Consider the following 21,250-nt stretch of genomic DNA (forward strand, 5'->3'; position numbering starts at 1 on the left):
GTTACTCGTGCAGCACGATTTACGCAACCGTGAAAAATTCAAGACCAAGCCTGGTACATGCTCCCGAAGGTGCAAAGCGAACCGATTCCTCCACCCAAGAGTACTCCTAACCCACATTATGCGGCACCTAGCATACCTATTTACATAACTTCGGCAAGTGTATACGAAAAATGTTCGTTCATCGCTAACCTAGGGTAACGTGATACCACGGATTAAAAGTGGATTCACGATCCTGTGCCAGCACGAAAGCTTCGGTTCTGATTAACCGCAGCGGATGTCGAGTGTACGATGCAAGTCAGCATTACGCGTCGCGACCATGTCACTTGGGGGGGGGGGGGGGGGGAGAGCTTCTCCCCGTACCTTCACATCCTCGGTTCAACGGGTACCGAATAATGCTAGAAATTGAAATACGTGCCCATGTCGGTACATCTATACACACGCATGCATTGAGTAGTCTTCTCCTCTCCTTCTCCTTAAAGAACTCTCTCGGCGAGAGGCAGCAGCGTGTTACAAGGAAAACAAGAGCCAGCTCGCCGAGTATAAGGACTGCAACTTATACGACGACGACGATAATAATTCCCTCTGTGTGCCTGCGAATCTCAAGTCCCATTACACGTAGCGAGGCGCACACAACCGTCGTCGCTGCACGTTATGCATGTGCATTCGTGCATTTCTTTTCTATTTTTTTCATTTTCTTTTTTACCCATTCAATTCACACGCACAGACTCGCCGTCGTCGAGGCACCAAAGCGCGTTCACGTGCTGCTGCGTCTATGTGTGTGTGTGTGCGTGTGTATGTGTGTGTGTGGTGGTGGTGGTGGTGGTGGTGGTGGTGGTGGTGGTGGTGGTGGTGGTGGTGGGGGGGGGGGCCAAATCCCCCGTCTCCCCGCGTCGGTGTTTCTCTCTTTCTCTTTCACGTCGCTACATTTCCCCCATCTCTTACAAGAGAGTTCAGCGGAATATTCCATGGATGAGATTTGTTGTCTCCCTCCGACCGACGGCGCGACGATCGGTCGGAGCTACTCGCACTTGCACGAAATTGTACGGTCTTTCCTGACGCTGGATCTCACCTACACGGGTGGGACCCCCGTAGCTTTGGGTAGCCGGGTAGCTGGGTACCGGCTTCTCTCTCTTCCTCACTCCGACCCCATCCTTTCGTCCTTTCCACTTTTCCTCTCCGTCTCCCTCTTCATAGCCGGCTCTCTCTTTCTCTCGCCGCGCGCACGTCGAGTTGCCGAGGAGGCTCAGGGGCGTACATCCCGAGGCAAGGGCCCCTCGCGTGGCGACACAAATTTTTGTCATCCGTCATCGACCTGCTTCCTCGACGTTCGAAGGGGTCGATGACACGATGAAACAATCGCTAGAAAGTAACCGTACGAACTACCGAGTCAGTCCATGGGTAAACAGAAAAAAAAGGAAGAAAAATGAGGAGGAGGAGAGGTAAAAAAAAAAAAAAAAAAAACAAAAGAAACAACAAATTCATTTCATCTTAGCACGATAAAAATACGTGGGCAAGATGCGGTGTGTACGTGTGAGGGCGTAAGAGCGGTAAATTGTGTGGAGTAAAAAAGCTACGCTTTGCTCCGCAAGTGTGTAACAACAAAATGACGGGTATAATAACGTGTAACGCTGGACCGACGCGTTAATTAACGTCGGACATAAAACGCGATCATGGCATTGCCTCGTTGTATTGTTTCATCAATTTACTTATCTCCACCAGTTTACTCGAGCAGTAATATAATAATTGTGAGAATCAATTGCGTACCAGGCGGTTTCATCGTTGTTCATTAACCCGAGCGTACGCCCACGCAACGTTCAATTTATTATAATAGAATTGCAATTGCAATTGCATCCCGGGAATCACTGGCTGAATAACAAGCAGCGAACAGAGTTCGTTTCACGTACTTTCACGGCGCCGTTGTACGCCGTTCGATTCGCGCATGCCCGGATATACTGATCAGCTGATTTTGACAGATATACCTGCCGGGGTTGCTGTAACGGCGGCTTCTGCGCCCGAATGAGAACAGCTGATGGCCAACCGTGAAGCGTCGAGTCGTCGCTATGCTCCATGCTTCGTTGGCTATTCTACTTGTCATCACCGGTTCTTGCTTTCTGGTGAAAATGACCCGCTAACCATTTCTGCGTTCAGTTCCATACGATACGGCCTGTATTTACATAATGATGATAATAATCACTCGACACACACGGGAAAGGTGTAAGGTTTTTATTTATTTTTTTTTTTTAATTGTACTCTTGTAAATCAAATTTTCACGCATTTACCGGCGTGTTTTTTTTCCTTTACATTGTTCATCGTTGCGCGATTATTTCACGTTGAAAATATATTACAATATTATGATTTCCGGTACGTAAATGAAAGCGATGACGAATAGTGGATATTTATACTCAAGTTGAGCATGTTTTACTAAACAAAAAGAACCACTCCGACACAATATTATTGAAATTCGAGCTAGGTCTTCTAAGAATATATAGAATACATGTGGTTTTTCTACTATGAGGTTACTGGCTCTGGCTAACGAAGCGATTCTACAAATAATCATTGCCAACTGTGATTAACGACTTCCCCACATGAAAAGTTGAAGTTTTCGTTAATTACTACTTGTCAAGAATCTTGGCTCCTGACGGCCGTGGCGAACTGGGGTCGGTCGGTTAAAACTTTGTTTTACTCCGAACAGATCCGCGACCAACCAAGAGACAATGGAACGGTCTCAAGTTTTCCCATGTATACGGTTAAAATCAAACAGGCTTTCCATTACAGGGTGTACACACGTACGTATAACAGATACTGCTCCGTTCGATTTCCGACAATAAACCGATACCCCGAACGCACAAACGTCGCGCTTTCCCCCGGCGCATATAACACATCCGGAACTTTCTAATATCCCGACGATAATGCGCTCTGCGATATCGTAGGAAGGATCGGTATGGCGACGTGTTTTCTACCCTGTCCTCGCAGGTTATACCTATCTACATACATGCATAATATATGTGGGATGATAAACTTTCGCCTAAACGTATAGGGTGAACTGTGTGCATGCAAGAGACATTTCCGCAGAGACTCGATAAAAAGCATAAGCAAGCAAACGTTGTCATGCAATTTTCAATACATACTAAAATAATTCGCAAGAGCGGCGAACCGTCGCTGCAGACGGAGTATTAAATTAGAATTTCAAAAGTCAGGATCTCCCGATTGTCGATTAATCTCTGTCATTCGTTGTACGGAAAAATGAATCGCGAACATTTGGGGATCCGTGCCTCTAGGCCTGATTCGATCCCTGTAACCCACACAAAGTCTTCGTCAGCTCCGATCCTTCGATGAGGGTGTCGGAGGCGCACGGAGCTAGGCTAGTAGCTTCGCCCCTGTTCGAAACAGGCTTCGAGCCCTCCTGCCCCACTCACTCGTTCTCGCTCTCACTCTCTCTTTCTCTTTCTCTTTCTCTCTCTCGCTCGTTTTTCCCTCGCTCTCTCCGTCGTTGGAGCCGACGCCGTTCCACAGAGAGGAGGATGGTTCTCGTTCCTCGTTGCACGCGAGTACCTCGAGGATAAGTCGGTCCTTCTCGCACCTCGAAGAGGGACCAGGCCAACCTATACCATCGGTGCTCGTTCTCCCTCGAAACCACAGCCGTTTTCGATGCCTCCATCCTTCTCCCGGTACATTTAACTCGCTGTCCTTTTCTATCCCTTGGTAACAGCACACAGCGCGAGAGGTCGGAAGAGAAGCGAGCGGAGGAGTGGAGTGGAGTGGAGTGGCGAAGAGAGGAGAGGAGAGGAGAGGAGAGGAGTGGAGAAGAGAGGAGTGGAGTGGAGTGGAGTGAAGTGCAGTAGAGTGAAGACGACTTCGAGCTATACGAGCAACAAAGTTGAGGGCTTAGAAGCCACGTAATCATTAATAAAAAATGATTTACCTGTCTTCTTAGTCACGGTGAACGATCCGAACTGCCTATATTTTATAAATGTACACCCCCCCCCCCCCTTCCGCCCCCTTCGGTATCGCTAATACGGATATATCGTACACAATATATTTCTTATTTACGAGTCTGAAATTTGTATTAGACGGGGGCGTATAAACGCCCATATACAGTTCGAAAGAACAAGCAGAAAAAGAAGAACAAGAACAAGAGGAAAAAAAGAAAAAGTCGAGAATAAATAAATAAATGAAAATTAGTTGAGTTTTTGTGCGCAGGTGTGGAATAGCAAGTATAGTAATAAGCGAATGAGTAACCGAGTGAGCAGAAATAACCTTCGGATAACGAATTCGCACTGGACGGAGCTTCCGAATTGAATAAAATTGCTTTCGCCCTGGTTGTGTTCACCGGTTGTACGTACGATGTACATACCTACACACGCACGTGTATAATGCGAGCATGCAAGAAGGCTACGCGCAGCGTTGCGCTGACACAGAGGCATGAAAACATCTTACATGCGTATGGGTGGCTGTACAGTATAATACCCACAGCGTCAAGATCGCGTGTCAGAGATCTCTCTTGATTCTCGTTGTATTTTTCGAACGGTCTGACAGAGCGAGAAAGACACCGTTATACTCGTTATCCTAACCCAAATTAACCGAACATCCGTATATGTATAGAGTACACGCTCGAGCATATGATACGTATGTAAATTGTACATATATAATTATACGGTAGATAAATGTATATGTGAATAAACCAGCGGACAGTAATCAACCGATATTCTCCACTTTTCAGAGAAAGAAGAGGTAGAAACAGAAAGTATAAAGAAATAAAGAAACGCGGATGGAATTAAAAAAGAAGAGAATAGTTGAGGTAAAGAAAACAGCAAAGGGAGGATCGGTTCGGAAGGATCAAAATTTACTCCTGGTAGAACTAACTTCTCCACCATCTATGCATGTCATGTAAAATGTCACAGGTTTTTGCATCGGGTGCATTATTTTTCCATTGAAGAAACGACATCGATCCCAATGTTGCTCTTTGTTCCCTCCAAGTTTCGGCCGTTCGTTGTTTCTTTTCGATATTAATTTCTTCCGTCCTGCGGCAAGTGGCGGACATCTCGCGAGACAAATTTTCAGGCACCACGTCACGCTTTGTGTCGATCTGGTCTTTGCAGTGGGAAAGGGAAGAAGCGAGTGACCGAGGAAAGTGAGAAAATATCGACAAAAAGAGGGTGTATATATATATATATATATATATATATATATATACACACGTATACACATATATACACAATTTCGACTCCACCGCCCTCGGTTTCCCGGCCTGAGAGATGTTTGAAAAAAATAGCTCCGTGCTTAGCTTTTTATTGGGTAGGATAAACCTTTATTTCCCATTGGCAACGCGGCCTCGGGATCGCGGTGCGCAGGGGTAGCAACTGTGACCCGCCCTCTCCCCTGGCATCGGCACTGCAGGGGTAGCCTACAGACAGCACAAAGGACGAAAGGACTACAACTGCTCACCGAGGCCTCCCTTTGTTCCCGACAGATTTTCAATCTCACCACCACCGGCGTAACTTATTTTATTATTATTATTATTATCATCATCACCGTCATCGTCATTATCATCGTCGTAGTCGTCGACTTTATTATTGCTATTAATATTATTATTATCGTTTTCGCTTTCTTCTTTTAAACGGAATGAACTTTTTTAAGGCTCGAGTAAGCTGCTGCCGATGGTCCATCCGTATACCGGAGGAACTGTAGAGGTGGATCAGGGTATAACGAGAAGGGAAAAAAATGGGAAATTAATGAAAGAGGTGCGGGTGATGAGGGAAGAGGGAATCGAATTCCTCGGTCTTTCAAACCTCTCGAAACGTCACAGCAACAACAGGAAGTCGTTGTCACGTTCGACGCCCGCAGCGGCAGATGATAATTTTTCATGAATATATAGTCCCGCGCACAAGTGTAGGCACCTAAAGCTGCTGACCCAAATTTTTCTCCGCCATCTCATTACGTATCTTTCTTTATCTTCGCTGTTTGTTTGTATTATTTCTTTCTTGTTCAAACAACACTTGCAACGATAGCTCATCGCGCAATCGTCGCGCGAAGAATCGAACGTGTCGGTACATGTTTTCGAAAGAGCAATCTGTCTGGTTCGCGGTAATCGCAACTTGGTTTTGTGCAAGGTATGTGAACAAAGTTCGTAAGATAGAAAAAATAGAAAGTGAAATAATACGAGAAATTTTACAACACTTCGGAAATTTGGTCGTGAAAAATGCTCGGCTATCATATTTTTACGGAGCTTCGTGCAGCAGACTTCGTCTAACGCAAAGGTCTACTCACACCAGCTTGTATTCTCGTACGAGTGGTTATACGCACGCAGGCTTATCTCGACGGAACCGCTGCTATCTGTGTAGGTATATCTGAATAGGTAAGCGCGAGGATCGAGTGAATTTATGACACGCTCGACACCCCGAAGTTGATCCTCGTAAACGAGCAAAGGCAGCAATTCTTAACTTTCGTTTATGCACTTGGCAGGCTCGTCCCTTCTTTCTTTCCGCACGTTTCAACTGACATTTATAATTCTTTATCTGAGATCGCCGCGTCCCACGTTCTGGCAGAAGATTATTATATAATTGAATGGGTTCTCCTTCGTCGCTGATTGTGAGCGTCGGCTCAACCGTGAATGCTGTAATTGCCTCGATTATACGTATACGTGCAATATCCAACCGTGTATGTGCCCACGCACACAATCTTCACACGTCCATAAGAGATTCATAGCCTTAACGGTAAAATATGTCTGTCACGGCGATGTCGTTATACATACTTACTTCGTTCCAACTCTCCAATTTTTCTTCTGTATTTTCTTTCTTTTTTTTTTTTTTACCTTGCGCGTTTGTTTCCATTTTTCAATTTTTATTCTCAGAAAATTAATTGAGAGAAATTTATGACAACGATCCAATTATTGAATGAGGTTACCGTACAATATGAAATTTTTCCCATTGGGACGAATAATATCGCGTAATGTTTTGCAAAACGTCGTTATATAGACTTAATTCGTTCTGTTTTTTATTTGGCAAAGCAGGCAGCGACTGCAGCCTTGAACAATTTCAGTCAAGTGTGCACGAGTAGGTTATATACATATGTACATTGGACATGTAACGCGAAGCGGACGATCGGCGCGAACGACCTCGCCTTGACAATTAAATGACAGTGGCTACATTGTTCGGAGACTCTCGCCCGTTCTCTAATTGCAACAATCATCCGTAAAACGGAATTATACCTCGTACGTACATTTATAACGTACGTGAGTTCGGACTGGAAACGGGAGAGCTAATCGCGATGCCTGTGCCACGGTGGTTACTAGGAACAACGCTTCGAAAAAATGGTCGCGGGTGGCTGCGCCGATACCGCGAAGACGCAAGGGATGTTATTGGAGCAGTTCAGGGAAAAGTTGAGTGGCGTAAACGGCGCTGTGTAAGGATTCAGAGAAAATGAATAAATTTTACAACAGCGGGAATACAGTGGCGGCCGCTAGAGCGTAAGCGGCGCGGTATATTGAATTGTAAACACGTGTGTACAGAGGTGGTTCGGTTCAGAGAAACCGATAGCCAAGCAAAGCGTGCGGCAGCACGGTGGATGGCCAAGCAATGCGAAGTTGAACAAAGGAAAACAAAGCAAAAACAAACTATCGCGGGTAAGCAAAACGGCAAACGCAATCACGCCCTCTTCGCCGGCTGAACATTACAGGCATATGATACACGTGTACCGAAGGTAGAAAGAAACTGTCTGAAAAGAAAGAAACGAAATTGAAGTTGGCAGCGTTGTCGTAACGATTCGCGCTGAGGAAAAACCGTTACTTCGCGATTTGAGAACTGTGTGAATTTCGGTAAACCGTAATAAACCAAAGCACACTCGTATTTCGAAATCTTAAATCCATGAAAATCATTGTGAAATTAAGATAATAGTGATTTTTTTCGAATGTATCGTCACGGTTACGTTACTAGCTTCAACCTCGTGTGGGCGGGTATATTTTGATCGCTAGACTGAAGAGAGGACAAGCGATTCGACTGATATATCAGTTTCCCAATAAACTCTTCAAAGCTGCCAGCTGGCACTTACCGAGAGAGCATTCAACGCCCAAATCGTTATTAAACCGCTTAAAAGCTGATATTTGCCGTTGCTCGATTCGTATCTTCTGGCTCGCAAACTATCGGGCCATCTCAAAGGGTATATTCGCCTTCTTCAATCTCTTGCATGCGAGCAGAGGAAAAGCGAGGTATATATGTAAGACCGTGGTGATCAATTCGAATGATGGATCAACGCCGAAAGCGGACTTGGCGCAGGCTTCCATTAGGCAGCCATCGACGTCGGACACGTTAAAGGATTCCAATTTGTGCCTTTCACCCTTTCGAAAACTTCCTGCGGATACACGCCTGCCATCATCTTCGCATTGCTGCTGATTGTTTCGTTACAGTTAGTCATTAGGCCCGCCGTTCTGGGGGTCCGGAGTTTAATGCTTCGCAAAAGACGTGTTTCACGGTCGAAGGGATCGAGTCTTTTGTGCGAAAGGACCGAAAGTTAAGCCCTTGCGCGTCGACGCAACGCACGCAACTGCATACTAACGTCGTCGACGACGTCGTCGAGGAACGAGACGGACAAGAGAGCAGTTGACAAATGACGGTACACAAAACCAGCCATTATCCCGTATAAGTGTGGGTGCCTCACGGTGGCTCGCATTCCCGCCGGTTGCTGCAGGTGACCAAGCTAAACGTTAACTCCGGGGTACTTAGGGCGGATGCGGGTGGTTGGAAAATTTACAAATACACCCCCTCCCCCGGGCTCCCTTTTCCCTTTCAAGTCACGAAACGGAGTAAAAGGAAAACCTCAATTAGCGGTCAGGGAGAAACAAGATTAACTCCTTAAATGATCAGGCTGCACTTCGTACGTTATTCTCCCGCAAAAGTTTTCCAGGCAGCTCGGGTCATGGTATATTACAAAGCTCAATTACGATCCTCATTATACTTTGTACCTACACGATGTGTGCTGCGATTGTGAACGTAAGTAAGCACGTAACCTCCGAGGAGCCAATTTCAGTTGAAAACGCGTACAAAAACGCGATACGATGAAATTACAGTATTATACATACCGTGTGTAAAACGCGTGTTTTACTTAATTTGCCAGGGCTCTTTGATATTTTACCGTAAAAACCGTTCAGCTTTGCGAAATAATAATGTAGAAAAAACGAGTATGCATCCGTTATCAAAGGAGCAACTCGCGAGTTTGCACAGCTTTCTCCCACGCTTTCTAGAACAGAAATAAAAGCGAGTCGAGACGAACGGAAAATGTATATTTGAAATTCCAGGAATGAAAATGATGAGAAGTATCATCGAAATATGAAACGAAGAGAATAATAATAGTCGCTCAGATACTTCCTCTGAGAAGAGGGTTGTTTGAAACGACGGTTTAGAATACCAAACTTTTCTACCTCGAGGGTAAAATTGAATTTAAACGTGGACGAAGCTTGGAGAAAAATGTCAAGGTAAGAGAACGTGGTAACGCAAGGGAACCAAATACGTAAGCTTAGCAGCGAAAACCGTAATGTATGGCAAAAAAAATTGAATCGTACCTATGAAATCGAGTTTTTATACCGACCAGGAAGAACTAATCGGAAGAAATCCTGAAGAACGGACAGCATGGCGGACAATGTCAAGTTATATGGAAAAAAGGAAGTTATAAAGAAGTTCACTGAAAGGAGTGTCCACAGCAGAACACAGAGAGATAAGATACGCATCATACCTTATCGTATCGTATCGCATCATACAGAAGAAATCGAGAGTATCTAAAAATAAAAGGTGAAATAAAAGGGAAGTCGAAGGATGACAGTAGGGGTAAGGTACGGAAATGAAGAGGAGAAAAAATAGATCCTGTTTATACGAGAAGAGAAATGGAAATGCTTTTGGTGCAAAGAAGAGAACGGGACACGGGGTACGGCTTCTCGGAAACATACAGACTGAGGCTTGAAAAGAGAGGGTTACGCGGACTATGGTTGGTATATACGGCTAACGGATGCAACAGTGGTCAAAGGAAATCAGGAACTTATTCAGCTGTACATTCAAGAAGTTGGAAGAGTAAAACTAGCCGTGACCGGTATTGGCACCGACAGAACAGACCAGGATGAAGGACGCGTGGAAATTTCTTACCGGGCAGCGATTTTCGATAACAGAAATCGTGTTAGCGGTCCAACGATACCTTATACAAGGCATAAGGAGTGTCTGAACAACGCTATAACGATAATGTTTTCCCCAAAACGCGACAACGATGGCAGGCTACGAAAAGAAAGAAGATTAAAAAACATATATCAACCCAGAGATACATTTGTGCCTGTCAGAGTGCCGCCCGCGTCGCTATCACCAAGATTATATATGCGAAGGGAGGAAGCGATTTCGAAGCCGGATCCTCTCATGCCGCAGTCACGCGACATTTTCGCCTAATCGTTAAAGCATCGCGAGATTTCGCGATACCGTCACGTGTTCCGGCGCACAAGCGTCGAACTCGTTCTAGGACACCCTGTATGCGTAAACGAGCACGATTACACACACCGGTAATCTACCGACTCGGAAACGCCTCTTGCGATCGAGATTACAGCAGCTACACGATCGGCCTTAGGCCTTCACCTATTTTTAGCAGCGGTTTCGTTCGTTTCGAGGGCGGCCGTCGGAAAGGGCGGGGACTCAAGGTGTAGGTATTTATTTATCCATAAATCTGTTCGCCTTCGCGCCGGTAGCTCGACCGGATCAGCTTCGTCAGGCTCCGACGATACCTCGAGAAGCTGAGAGCGGCTGATCAACAAGAGTGTTTGGCTCCTCGCGACGGCGGGTTAACTTTTCCCAAATACACTCGAGGGCATAAATCCTACATACGAAGAAGATCACGCGTCGAATCGAATTTGCGAATCCACCATATCGCGATAAAAAAAAACAGTTAATTGATCCCCCCCTCCCCCCCCTCCACCAGCGGTTCTATAATGAGCTCGATTCATCAGATTTCGCATTGAGATGCAGCAAAGGAGCAACAACAATCGAAGTTCGTCGGCAGCGGAGCGCCGTGTGAATTAAATATAAGTTGATAAAAATTCACGCTTTAGAGACCGAAGCAGCGTCGGTGCAAGTAGATATAAATTCTCTTTTCATGCACTGCACCGTTTGATTTACGACCGTACTGCTGCTGCGACACACACACACACACACACACACAGCCCAGTGATGGCTTGTTTCTTCCTGCCGCGATATTTGGGAACAATGATCCTGCCTCCCCTTTTCATGTTCGCATCGCTATCCGTTTACGTATGATGAATTATCAATCCATTTATGCGTCTCGCACGAAGCTCGAGAATCCGATCGAAGCTTCCAGGTCCCAACGAGGTGACCTCTGATATGCATTCTCTTGGCTCTTGAGTCAGCGACGATTTTGCGTCGAGGTTGACGATGCCGCTGCTGCATCGCCTACCACTTCTGTCAACCGTCCAAATCTATAGTTAGCAGCTGCCAACCTGCTTATAAGACTTCATTCACAAATTACATTGCTTGATATAAACGAGTACTGCTGAGAATCATTTCGTGCGGTTCGATAGATTTGCGGTTCGAGAACGAGACACTCCCGCTACTTCAAAGAGAAGTACAATTTAAATAGAATGGTGAAATACCCTCAGCGACGGATCATAGAGTGACAAGGCATGGCAGGTAACCCGCTGTACCTCTACTCCTCGAACTCCAAGGAGAGAGAGGATCCACCGTCGGATTTCAACGAGTGCTTTACGAACCCCGAGACAACGGCTGATCGTTGAACCGTTTCGCTAGAGTCAATTGATTAGCAGTAAATTTTTCCAAGCATATTCATCGACGGCAATTAAATGATTCAGCTGGGTGGTGACGTGGAGAATGTTATGGTGGCTTACGTCCGAGCCGTCGCGGGAAACACGTGAAACTAACTGTTCGGCATACCCGTAAATTTACCCAAGGTGAAAAGAGTCCCGATATTATGAATAAATCTGAGGGGCTATAACCATATCAAAGGTACACCATTACCTACCGAAAAGCGTACGGTGCAGGGGAGTGAAATGAAATCGGTAAATTTCGTTGACGTAGGGAGGAATCGCTGAGCGGTGGCCCGTCTAAATCGGAAGTATAACGGACGTTACTTGTAAGATGTATGAAAATCATTCTCGACGACGATTAAGAATTTCCGCACACGTGCAATGTATTTTATAGGCGTAAAGTAGCTTGGTTCGTAATAGAGGTAAGCTATGCTCATTTCTAGTACACGTGTACGTATATTTATACAAATATATGCAACACACATACGGTATACATAGTTTCCAAGAAATCTACATTTACAGATATTTCTGGCACGGATTCAACCACGTTGCCTGTAGGCTCGTTACATAAACACGTATTTTCACCGGGAAATATTATTTGTTGGATTTTCCCGACAAGATTACGGCCCATCGCTCTACAACGCGAAATTTTCTTTATTATATATATTCCGAGAATCAGTATACCAGAATTTAACTGATATTATATGTATTTGTACGTAATTTTTATCGATCTACCGCGACGATGGTTGACAAAAGAGCGTTGAAAAGTGATAGAAGCCTGAGATCAACGATCAGCGGAATATTTCATACAAGAGTTTGAAACCTCGCCGTATCGACGCGTTCGTTTCGAGCGAGCCTCGTGAAAAATTATAAGAAAAAGACAGGGAGCTACGCGGGTAGGAAAAGCTCGATTGAAACGTCGGAGGAGTTTCTATTGTACATTTCCGGCGAGGTCCGGTCAGAAAAGCCGATAAACCATGGCGATCTGCGATCTGGTTTTTATAAGGATACAGGAAAAGATTGATGCGAGCTCTTTGTAAAGACTGTCAGTAATTTTTCTGGGCATCAATCGCAGGCTGGGAAAAGTTCGTGTATCGCAGTAGGTTATACCTATGATTCTAGCATACATAGGTAGGTATAAGCTTCGACACGAGACCGGCATCCGATGGGTACGGAAGCATCGGGGCGTAACTGATGCCAGTTTAATGTAGCTTCCACCTCGGGATTCATCCGTCAAACTTTGAAACGTGTCAGCGAATTCAGGCCATCGCGATAAATCTGGTGGGGAAGGATGGGGGGGTGAAGCTTCGCGGCAGCTCGAGCGCGATATTTACAATAGAAAATGAACTCGGTGTAAAAATGAACTCAAGTTTCTATCCCGTACGCGTACCTACATGTGCGTATTTCCGCTCTTCTTGCTAACATCAAATTAGACACCGTTCACCGCGTCTATCCAGTCCATGTCTCTTGCCTGACGGGGGCTGTCCGATGATCGATCGATCGATCGATCGATCGGAATTTAACCGATGTAGGCGTAAAGCGGCACTCGGAAGAAAAAAAATCACCGCACACGATATACGCGTTATATTACAGCTTTCCTTGGGTCTGGAAATGTCAGGCAAATACAGTCGAGAAAACGTTACGTCGCGATTCGTTCCAGTTTTATCATCCGAGGAGAGTAAATTGGCCAATTCTCTTTACGCCCGAACGAATAAAACTTGAAGCCATTGCCATCTCCGATTTTCCCTTGTGGATTTTTCTACCGTAAATAGGGGATCGATAATTCTACGAAGCGATCGTATCCCTTGCAACAGCTGCTGACAAGGTGATAATCTACGACGGGTATCAAGGTAGGTGCAAGGAAAGGTTCGGTTACAACTACACCTAATACGGGCACCTTATATCACAGCTTGTACCTGCAAACCCGAGGCTTCGAAGAAGGCAAATCGAGCCACGAAAGAAATTGGAAGAAATAATCAATCGGGTACTCGCTGCAGGATTCTATCATTCCACGACATGGCGCTGACTCAATTCTACAGTCTATCTGCAGGTTACACGGAGAGAGTAGAAGAGCAAATTTTGCTCAGAACTACAGGAAACGAGGAGCAAGTCAGGTTTTTTTGATAAAATGCAAAATTTACTCTGGAAACAGTGAGAATCACAGTACGCAAAGTAAAATCTGCTATATTTGTATTAAAAAAAAAAAAAAAAAAAAAAAAAACGGTCGACATGGCAATCTTTGACCAAAAACCTTGATGCGTTCCTCTTTTCCTGCAATTTTGAGTAAGATCTGTTCATTTTCTTCTCACCGTGTAACGGTCACCCTATAACGGAAACAGCGAGCGAACGCATAACGAGCAAGTGCACGAACTTGTTTCGCAAGTTGTGAAGGCCTAATTGTAAGATTAGGTATGCCATTTTTACACAAAATCTTCTAACCGACACTTTCTAGTGAGATTTCTGCCGCTTGTACGTGTCGATTGGGTAAATATATATACACAAAGATGAACGTAAAAACGAAGCAAAGAGACGAAAGAAACTGAAGATAATTGAAAAGCCTGGTGATTTCTCGACGTAAAAAACTTGCTAATTCTTCGCTCAATTTGAGCTCGAGACTCGTCGGTGAGTCGTAGGTGCCTCGACCAACGTTCCGGTGCAAGATCGACAAAAGCCCGCAACGCGTAGGCCAAGATCGAGTCGGATGATGAAGCACGTGAGTGACGAATGGCTGCTTCGTGCTGAGATAACAATCACTTATTACATTACGTTCGCCTTACACAATGAGCTCGCTACACAATCGTCGCTGAAGTCAGAGACTCAGGTATAGGTACGAATTATACGATGCCTACCTACACGCTCTATCCACGTCTATTGATAAATCGGATGTAAGCCGCGTTTGAAATCCATGCTCTTTACTCAAGTGCGCAACTGCGGTATTTGGGTTTGTGACAATTGAAGCAGGGCAAAAGGATGGGGTATTTTTTCGATAGAAAAATAATCATGCTTATTAAGTGGAAGATGAGATTATATATACCTGTCCGGAGTAAAATTTAATAATTTTGGAATTGTTGTGGGCACTATACACGAATATTGCACAGGTTAACAAAATAGTTTGTTTTTTGTTTATATTTAAATAAATCAATTTTGATTCTATGCATCGAATAATGACCAAAATCTTCATTTGTTACTTATAAAGCTTGCTTTTGTTTTTTTTTTCTTATTAAAATCCGAAATACCGTTCTGGTTCTCCAAAAGCAAGCTTTATCTAATAAAACTATTTTTTTGTTTATTAAAATTTGACATCTAGAACCCATTCTCAAAGTCCGCGTTGACCGGTGATTAATCGTGTAGGCTGCGATTCGATTATGCCTCGAAAAATTTTTCTACAAATTAAAAAGAAGGGAAAAATAACAAAACAAACATAGAACAAGCCGAGTTTTCGTAGATGCGATCGTATCGCGTTTTACACAATTTTCACCCCTCGTAAATCGACTTCACTTTGATATGAAATCGTGCAATAAATACCGCTGTGTAAATAACTGTGCGGATATCGGTAATAAAGCGTATAAAATTTCGCAATAGATATGTATATATATCAGACATGAAGAAATTGCGGGATTACCGTTTCCTGAGTGGCTCGTCTATGAGCAGGTTCGTACGTACCTACGTCAAGTACCTTCTTCTTACATCGGTAGAACGTGGAAATTTTTTTACGCGCGACCAGATGTTTATCGGATTATAATTTACGTCCGAATTCGTACAGCGTCTAATGTTGTGTCTGTGAATTTTCAACAACACGGGGCCCTGTTCACTGTAATCTGTTATTAGGTAACAATGATTTCTAGACGCCTCGTTATCTGAATGATTCAAATAATCTATCAGGGAGCGCCATCGCGGAGGACGAGGATAAAACGTCTGCAGCAGGTAGATCAACAAAATATACAATCACGTTTTCTTTCACATTTACAGCTTGAAGGCCGAAACTTGCGCGACGTACTTTTATAACTTACATTATTATAATTATTGAGGGGCCTTAATATCTACTCGCGTAATGTTCTCGGACAATTTATCGCCGATCTGAAAGTGCAATTTATCGTATCATGCGACTTTGACGAAATACCGAACGGAAACACTCCGTGTGAATCAGCCGAAAGACAATCTATGGATTGTGAACTCGAGATCGAGTGTTATGGGGATAACGTATGGGTTATTAGTTAACAATACCAATACCCGCGATGAGAATCGTGAATCGATTACAGTTGCGAGTACAATTTAATGATAATACTGGTCTCATACGCAAGTGAGAATAAATTCGTGTACGCATACATAGGCAGACGAATCTCAATCACAAAGCTCGGAATCTCGTATTCGTATACAGGAATGTAGCATGACTATAGCGATGTTGTTTTTACTCTCGACTGCGCGGTTATAGAGTACGATATTGCTTGCGAGCCTTTGTGCACACCTAGACCCAATCTCCTATGAAATTTTACTCGCTACACAGAAATGCGGAATAAATTTTGAACCGAGTATACGTATAAAGTACGTATAACGTATTTACCGCGGCACGTGTGTTTGGCGGATCGTTTCGAGTTTAAATTTGCTAAACATACACGGTGGGATTCACCGTGTGTCAATTTTATCATCCCGTCTCGTAACGTATAACATTATACCGGAAAGAGAATAGAATGACGTAAGAAATTAGGCAAATGTATTCTGTAACAGGCAGCACTGGTACATTACCTGACTTACGTGTATACACATTACACACACAACGCATGGCAGCGGCAACTCTTGATATACGCGCTTGTTTTCGCAAATAAGTTATATTTTTGGCTCGAGATTGATATAATAGGTATACATTAGGGTGGTTCTTATTTTGTGTGTTGTCGAATGTTTTCCGAACCGCCCCCCCCCCCCCCCCCCCCCCCCCTCCCAAATCGAGTGGAAATAATTCCACAACAACTCCCTAATTTTCTCAGATTTTTATCTCAACTCTTTATGCTTGTCGCACGCGGCTTTCGTTTCGCCATAAGAGTAACGTGAGATTTCACAATCACTTTATACTTTATTTTTTTTCTCCGGCAATTTTCATGGGAAGAATCTGAAACAGACGAGGATTCATCAAGTATAATTAGCTCTTTTCGAGGATATATTTTTCTTTTTGATAGCTTCATTTGTCGATTATTTCCAATAGATTTCTGCTCAAAAATTCTGAAAATAACGTTTTAGATGTAGTGAACCTAACGCGTGATTTTCAGAAAAAAAAAACGTTCTCGAAAAGAGCTAGTTATACTTTTGATAAATCCCCGTCTGATTCAGATTTGTCCCATGAAAATTATCGGATAAAAAATAAAAAAAAAAAAATAAGGTGTAAAGTGATCGTGAAATCTCGTATTATTCTTACGGCGAAACGAAGACCTCGTGGGACAGCATAAAGACTTGAGATAAAACTCTAAAAAAAGAGGAAATTGTTATTGAATTACTTCGAGTCGATTCCGAGGGCGGCTAGAAAAAAAATTCGTCAACACCTTACATAAAAACCACCCTATTATGCATATGATACATAGCGATTCATTCGCCAAAGTTGAGGCAACTGGGAGGCATTGGACGCGATCGTGTACGATGCGTCTACATCCGCGCACATTACAGGAATACCTACATACCATACAACGCAAACAGCGAAAGCGAACGAGCAAATATCATTCTCGCTGTATAAGCGCGCTTTTGGCTACCGAAACATGAACGGTTTGCCCCCGCTAATTGACGACACCGAATAATTTTCAAACCGATATCACGCAGGCGTGACAGATACACGCCAGATTATTCGCTATACGATCCGCAATATACGCGTCGAAGATATGTCGCAAAGTTGGAATGAGAGCGGTCTATGAAAAAACGGTGCGTCGATTATCGTACAATAAATATATACCTATAAATATACATATATCGCATGAATTACGTGTATGTAATTTATGTGTAACGAATATTTGCGTGTGTGCACGTTACAAGCTCGATTACGTCACACGTGTTTGCAAAACTTAATGCTGCGCTCTACGGCGGATAGTCAAGCAGCCGCTGCTAGGGAATTATTATCGCGCGATATAGTCAGAATAAAGGGGGGCGAAGCGCTGTGGATATATTGTTGAGCTAAAATTATTTGCCAGACGCAAAGGCGCTGATAAAGCGTCGCGGGTATAATGTAATTGTGTGTACTTATATCTCAGCAACAAAAATCGAAGGTCTCAATTCACCTGGTCGATTGTGAATTGTACTCGCTTTTCGCTGATTCTATAGATTGCAAAACGAACGATGCCTCTAAAAATATATGTATGTAATAACTGTAACGAGCGAACACTCGCGACTCACGCTTGACGATTATTATCAATTGGAATATACAGACGTTTACACTTCAATTTTAAGTCGCACAGAGAATCGTTGAGGGTTTCGACCATACGAGATCACAATAATTCTATGCAAATCAGCCCGCTGATTGCAGCCATCAGGATTACACATCGGTTGAGATGGGCATATTATCGCTATTATAGTACACGCGTGCGACTCGTCTGACGCAACGCGAATGGTTTCTCACAGCTAGCAGTCGGCCTGGCTAAACTCTTCGAGCTCAAAATACATGCGTGTATACATACATATTGTACGTAAAAAATGCATGCAATGTGTTTTTCATTCAAAAAGATACGCGCGAAGTTATAAGTTACATGCCCACAACCGATATTCAAATATGTTTACTAGTGTTGTGTAAAAATATGTTTACATGACCGCCTAAATTCAGTATGATATTTACCCTGTAAGATCCCATTCTCGTGTGCACTCCTATATCATAATCGACGTGTAAAATCTCACAAAGGTTTACGAGGCGAGTGTAAAGGTGTAATAAATTGTTTTTTTTTCTTCTATTTTCTTTTTTTCTTTTTCGTTAGTTGCTTTTTCTTTTGTTCCACTTGCGACACTGCGGTGAATAAAGTTCTGCGACAGATAATTCATTGCTTTAGTTTATTGCACGGGCTGCGTAACGCGGGGATAAAACTTTAGGGCAAAGTGTTTAAAATCACGGAGATTGTTTGCCCGCAGGAATATCTTTCTTAATCAAAAACGGTGCCGTAATTCTGACTTGAGGTAAAATTTCTCAAGCGATAAAACACAAGGGAAATTGGCGAGTTTGTACGAGTTCTTTCAAGTTTCCGGAGGCGCTTGAAAAACCGAATTCTGGCGCCATCTAGCCACGCAATGATCGGACTCACCAGGTCGTTTACCCGCCTGTTTACAACTCCGCGACACACACGAGCCTACCGCACACGTATTATATGTGATTACATAATCGTGCCAGAGAACACTAATCATTAGTTTCTTTGTCATTACTCGTTTCGCTGTACTTATGACATTAGAGAATGTAACTATTAATTAATTAAAGAACTCCGTACGCGGACGTGTAATCTAATCTACACAAGCATAGCGTATCTTATATAGTTATATGCCATGCATACGTGCATGTGTATTGTAATATACCACCTAAATGAAATTAGTTCTTTGCCAGACGAGGCAGACCCCGGTTACTCCCCTGTCCTCGCCTTGCGCTGACACAGTTTCAAACATTCGACCATACATTACGTGACGATTATGTGTATGCGTTACGTTTTTACTACACTTCGTCTTTCCAGCCGTCAAGTTTCTGATCCTCAAAATCGTCGCATTCAACGCCTTTTTACACAGCGGTAGCTCCCGGAGATGAATAAAAACATGCGTAGATGATTAGAAGAAAACGGCTCGCAATTTTAGTGATAAAAAAAAAAAAAAAAATCAAAAGGCACAATGAAGAAAAAAACTTACCTATCTGGCGGCAACTTCACAAGGTCAAGGCGTTCGGGAGGCTGCATCGCTACCGGTATTTTATTCTTCTTGCCTCTGTTCTTGTTGGTTGTTTCGTTTTTGAAACCCCGCTGCGACTTCCACCTTGTCACCTTGTAATTGAAAGTAATCTTTTGTTTAGGATTAACTGCGACTATAATCGAATAAAAAATTCACCGATCGCTAAATTACACCCGCGACTCGTAAATCGAGCGTTGAATGCATTTATATCGCGGTGAACCTTTTATCCGATCAATTTTTTTTCTTGCTACTTTTCCTGTACGATTCTGAACATTCGGTCCTGAATTTCCGGAACTTTTTAGAATCTTGGGTAATCGTTGAACAATTGAGCATTTTATTGATTATATGAAAAGAAAAATGAATGTAACAATGCGTAAAATAAATAAAAATGCTTATTACGGAAACGATTATCCGAATAATAGTGATTTTTGGAAACATCTCAATTTTAGAATTTTTTTTTTCAAGGCGAAGATGGCCGAAGTATATTGGCATTTTGTAATTTGACAGGTTTCTACCTCGTTGGTTCACGTTACGTTATACTTATTACCGGGAGATTAGCCTTGGCCATGGAGATGGTCCGGGTGAAAATGGATCGTTGTCCCTGACTTAACGCAGCTGACGAAGTTCCGTCGCCCAGGCTTGACAAAAGCCTCTCACTGTCCGCAACTGCATCTGGTTCCAGATCTCGATTTTCATGAGTCAATTCCTCCGCATTCTGTGCAACAATCGAAATAAAACTCTTTCACTATCTGCAAAAAGTCGGGTAATTGCAACCTAACGAATCACGGATTAATTTGTTCAGTGAACGGTGCACGGGTGCTCGCCTCTGCATGTGGCCAATAACAATGTTGCGTCATCCCATCGACACACCTTGACCTCAATTGAAGTCACGGTTATTTAATACGACGCTTTTCATTTTTGCCCACGTGAAAAACAAACAAGAACGAATAAGTAGTCGAGGTGTACAGAGACGGTCCTAGGTGAGCGTCTGCGTATCATGTTAAAGTCAGTTGGAACAGGCTCTATGCTACCAATACCGCAGACCGAATTGTATGCCGATTTCTGACTACCCAACATATTGGTTTATGAAATCAGATTCTTACCTCAGCACTAATGAGATCGGAAAAATGCGACAGAAGATACCACACTGATGATAGTAATTTGATTGATAAAAACCGGAAAGTCGCATTCGTACTTGATGTACCTTCGAATTTTTATGAATCTTGAGATGCTCATTTTTTTCTGACTTCAATTCTCAATTGGCCGGGAATACGAAAACTACCCACACGATAACGTAGAAAATATCAAGTCGGTAAATTTGATTCGGTCGGGCGCTGGTTCTCAGTTGATACACATTACCGACTGTGTATAAGGTACTTTGCGATATACTTACCGTTCACAACATCTGACCCACGAGCTAGAGATCTAATTGCTGGTATTTAATCACTAGCGACACAAATGCCAGATCGACCCGTGACAACTACGACGCGGCGAATTCTGAGCGGGAAAATATCTGTTCAAAATAACCTCCGTCGCCGGTTCACGCTATTTTTTTTTCACGCA

The 21,250-nt window shown here is 43.4% G+C and overlaps 1 protein-coding gene across 2 annotated transcripts in view; it reads right to left on the reverse strand.

Moving 5' to 3' along the window:
- The window catches only part of LOC124181618, a 92,994-nt gene that overhangs the window by 71,378 nt on the left and 366 nt on the right, over positions 1-21,250 (reverse strand). The window contains exons 1-3 of one of the 2 annotated variants that reach the window (XR_006870515.1): positions 20,791-21,063; positions 20,235-20,402; positions 19,649-19,779 (exon numbers count right to left, since the gene is read on the reverse strand). Coding sequence is in view for 1 of the 2 variants with exons in the window: in XM_046568342.1 (XP_046424298.1) it covers positions 19,649-19,779; positions 20,235-20,402 (299 nt within the window). In the remaining variant the exon portion in view is untranslated. Of the gene's footprint in view, positions 1-19,648; positions 19,780-20,234; positions 20,403-20,790; positions 21,064-21,250 lie in introns of those variants that run through there. The other variant, XM_046568342.1, reaches the window with a different exon arrangement.

The sequence above is a fragment of the Neodiprion fabricii genome, chromosome 1, assembly GCF_021155785.1.
Source record: "Neodiprion fabricii isolate iyNeoFabr1 chromosome 1, iyNeoFabr1.1, whole genome shotgun sequence".
Taxonomy (NCBI): domain Eukaryota; kingdom Metazoa; phylum Arthropoda; class Insecta; order Hymenoptera; family Diprionidae; genus Neodiprion; species Neodiprion fabricii.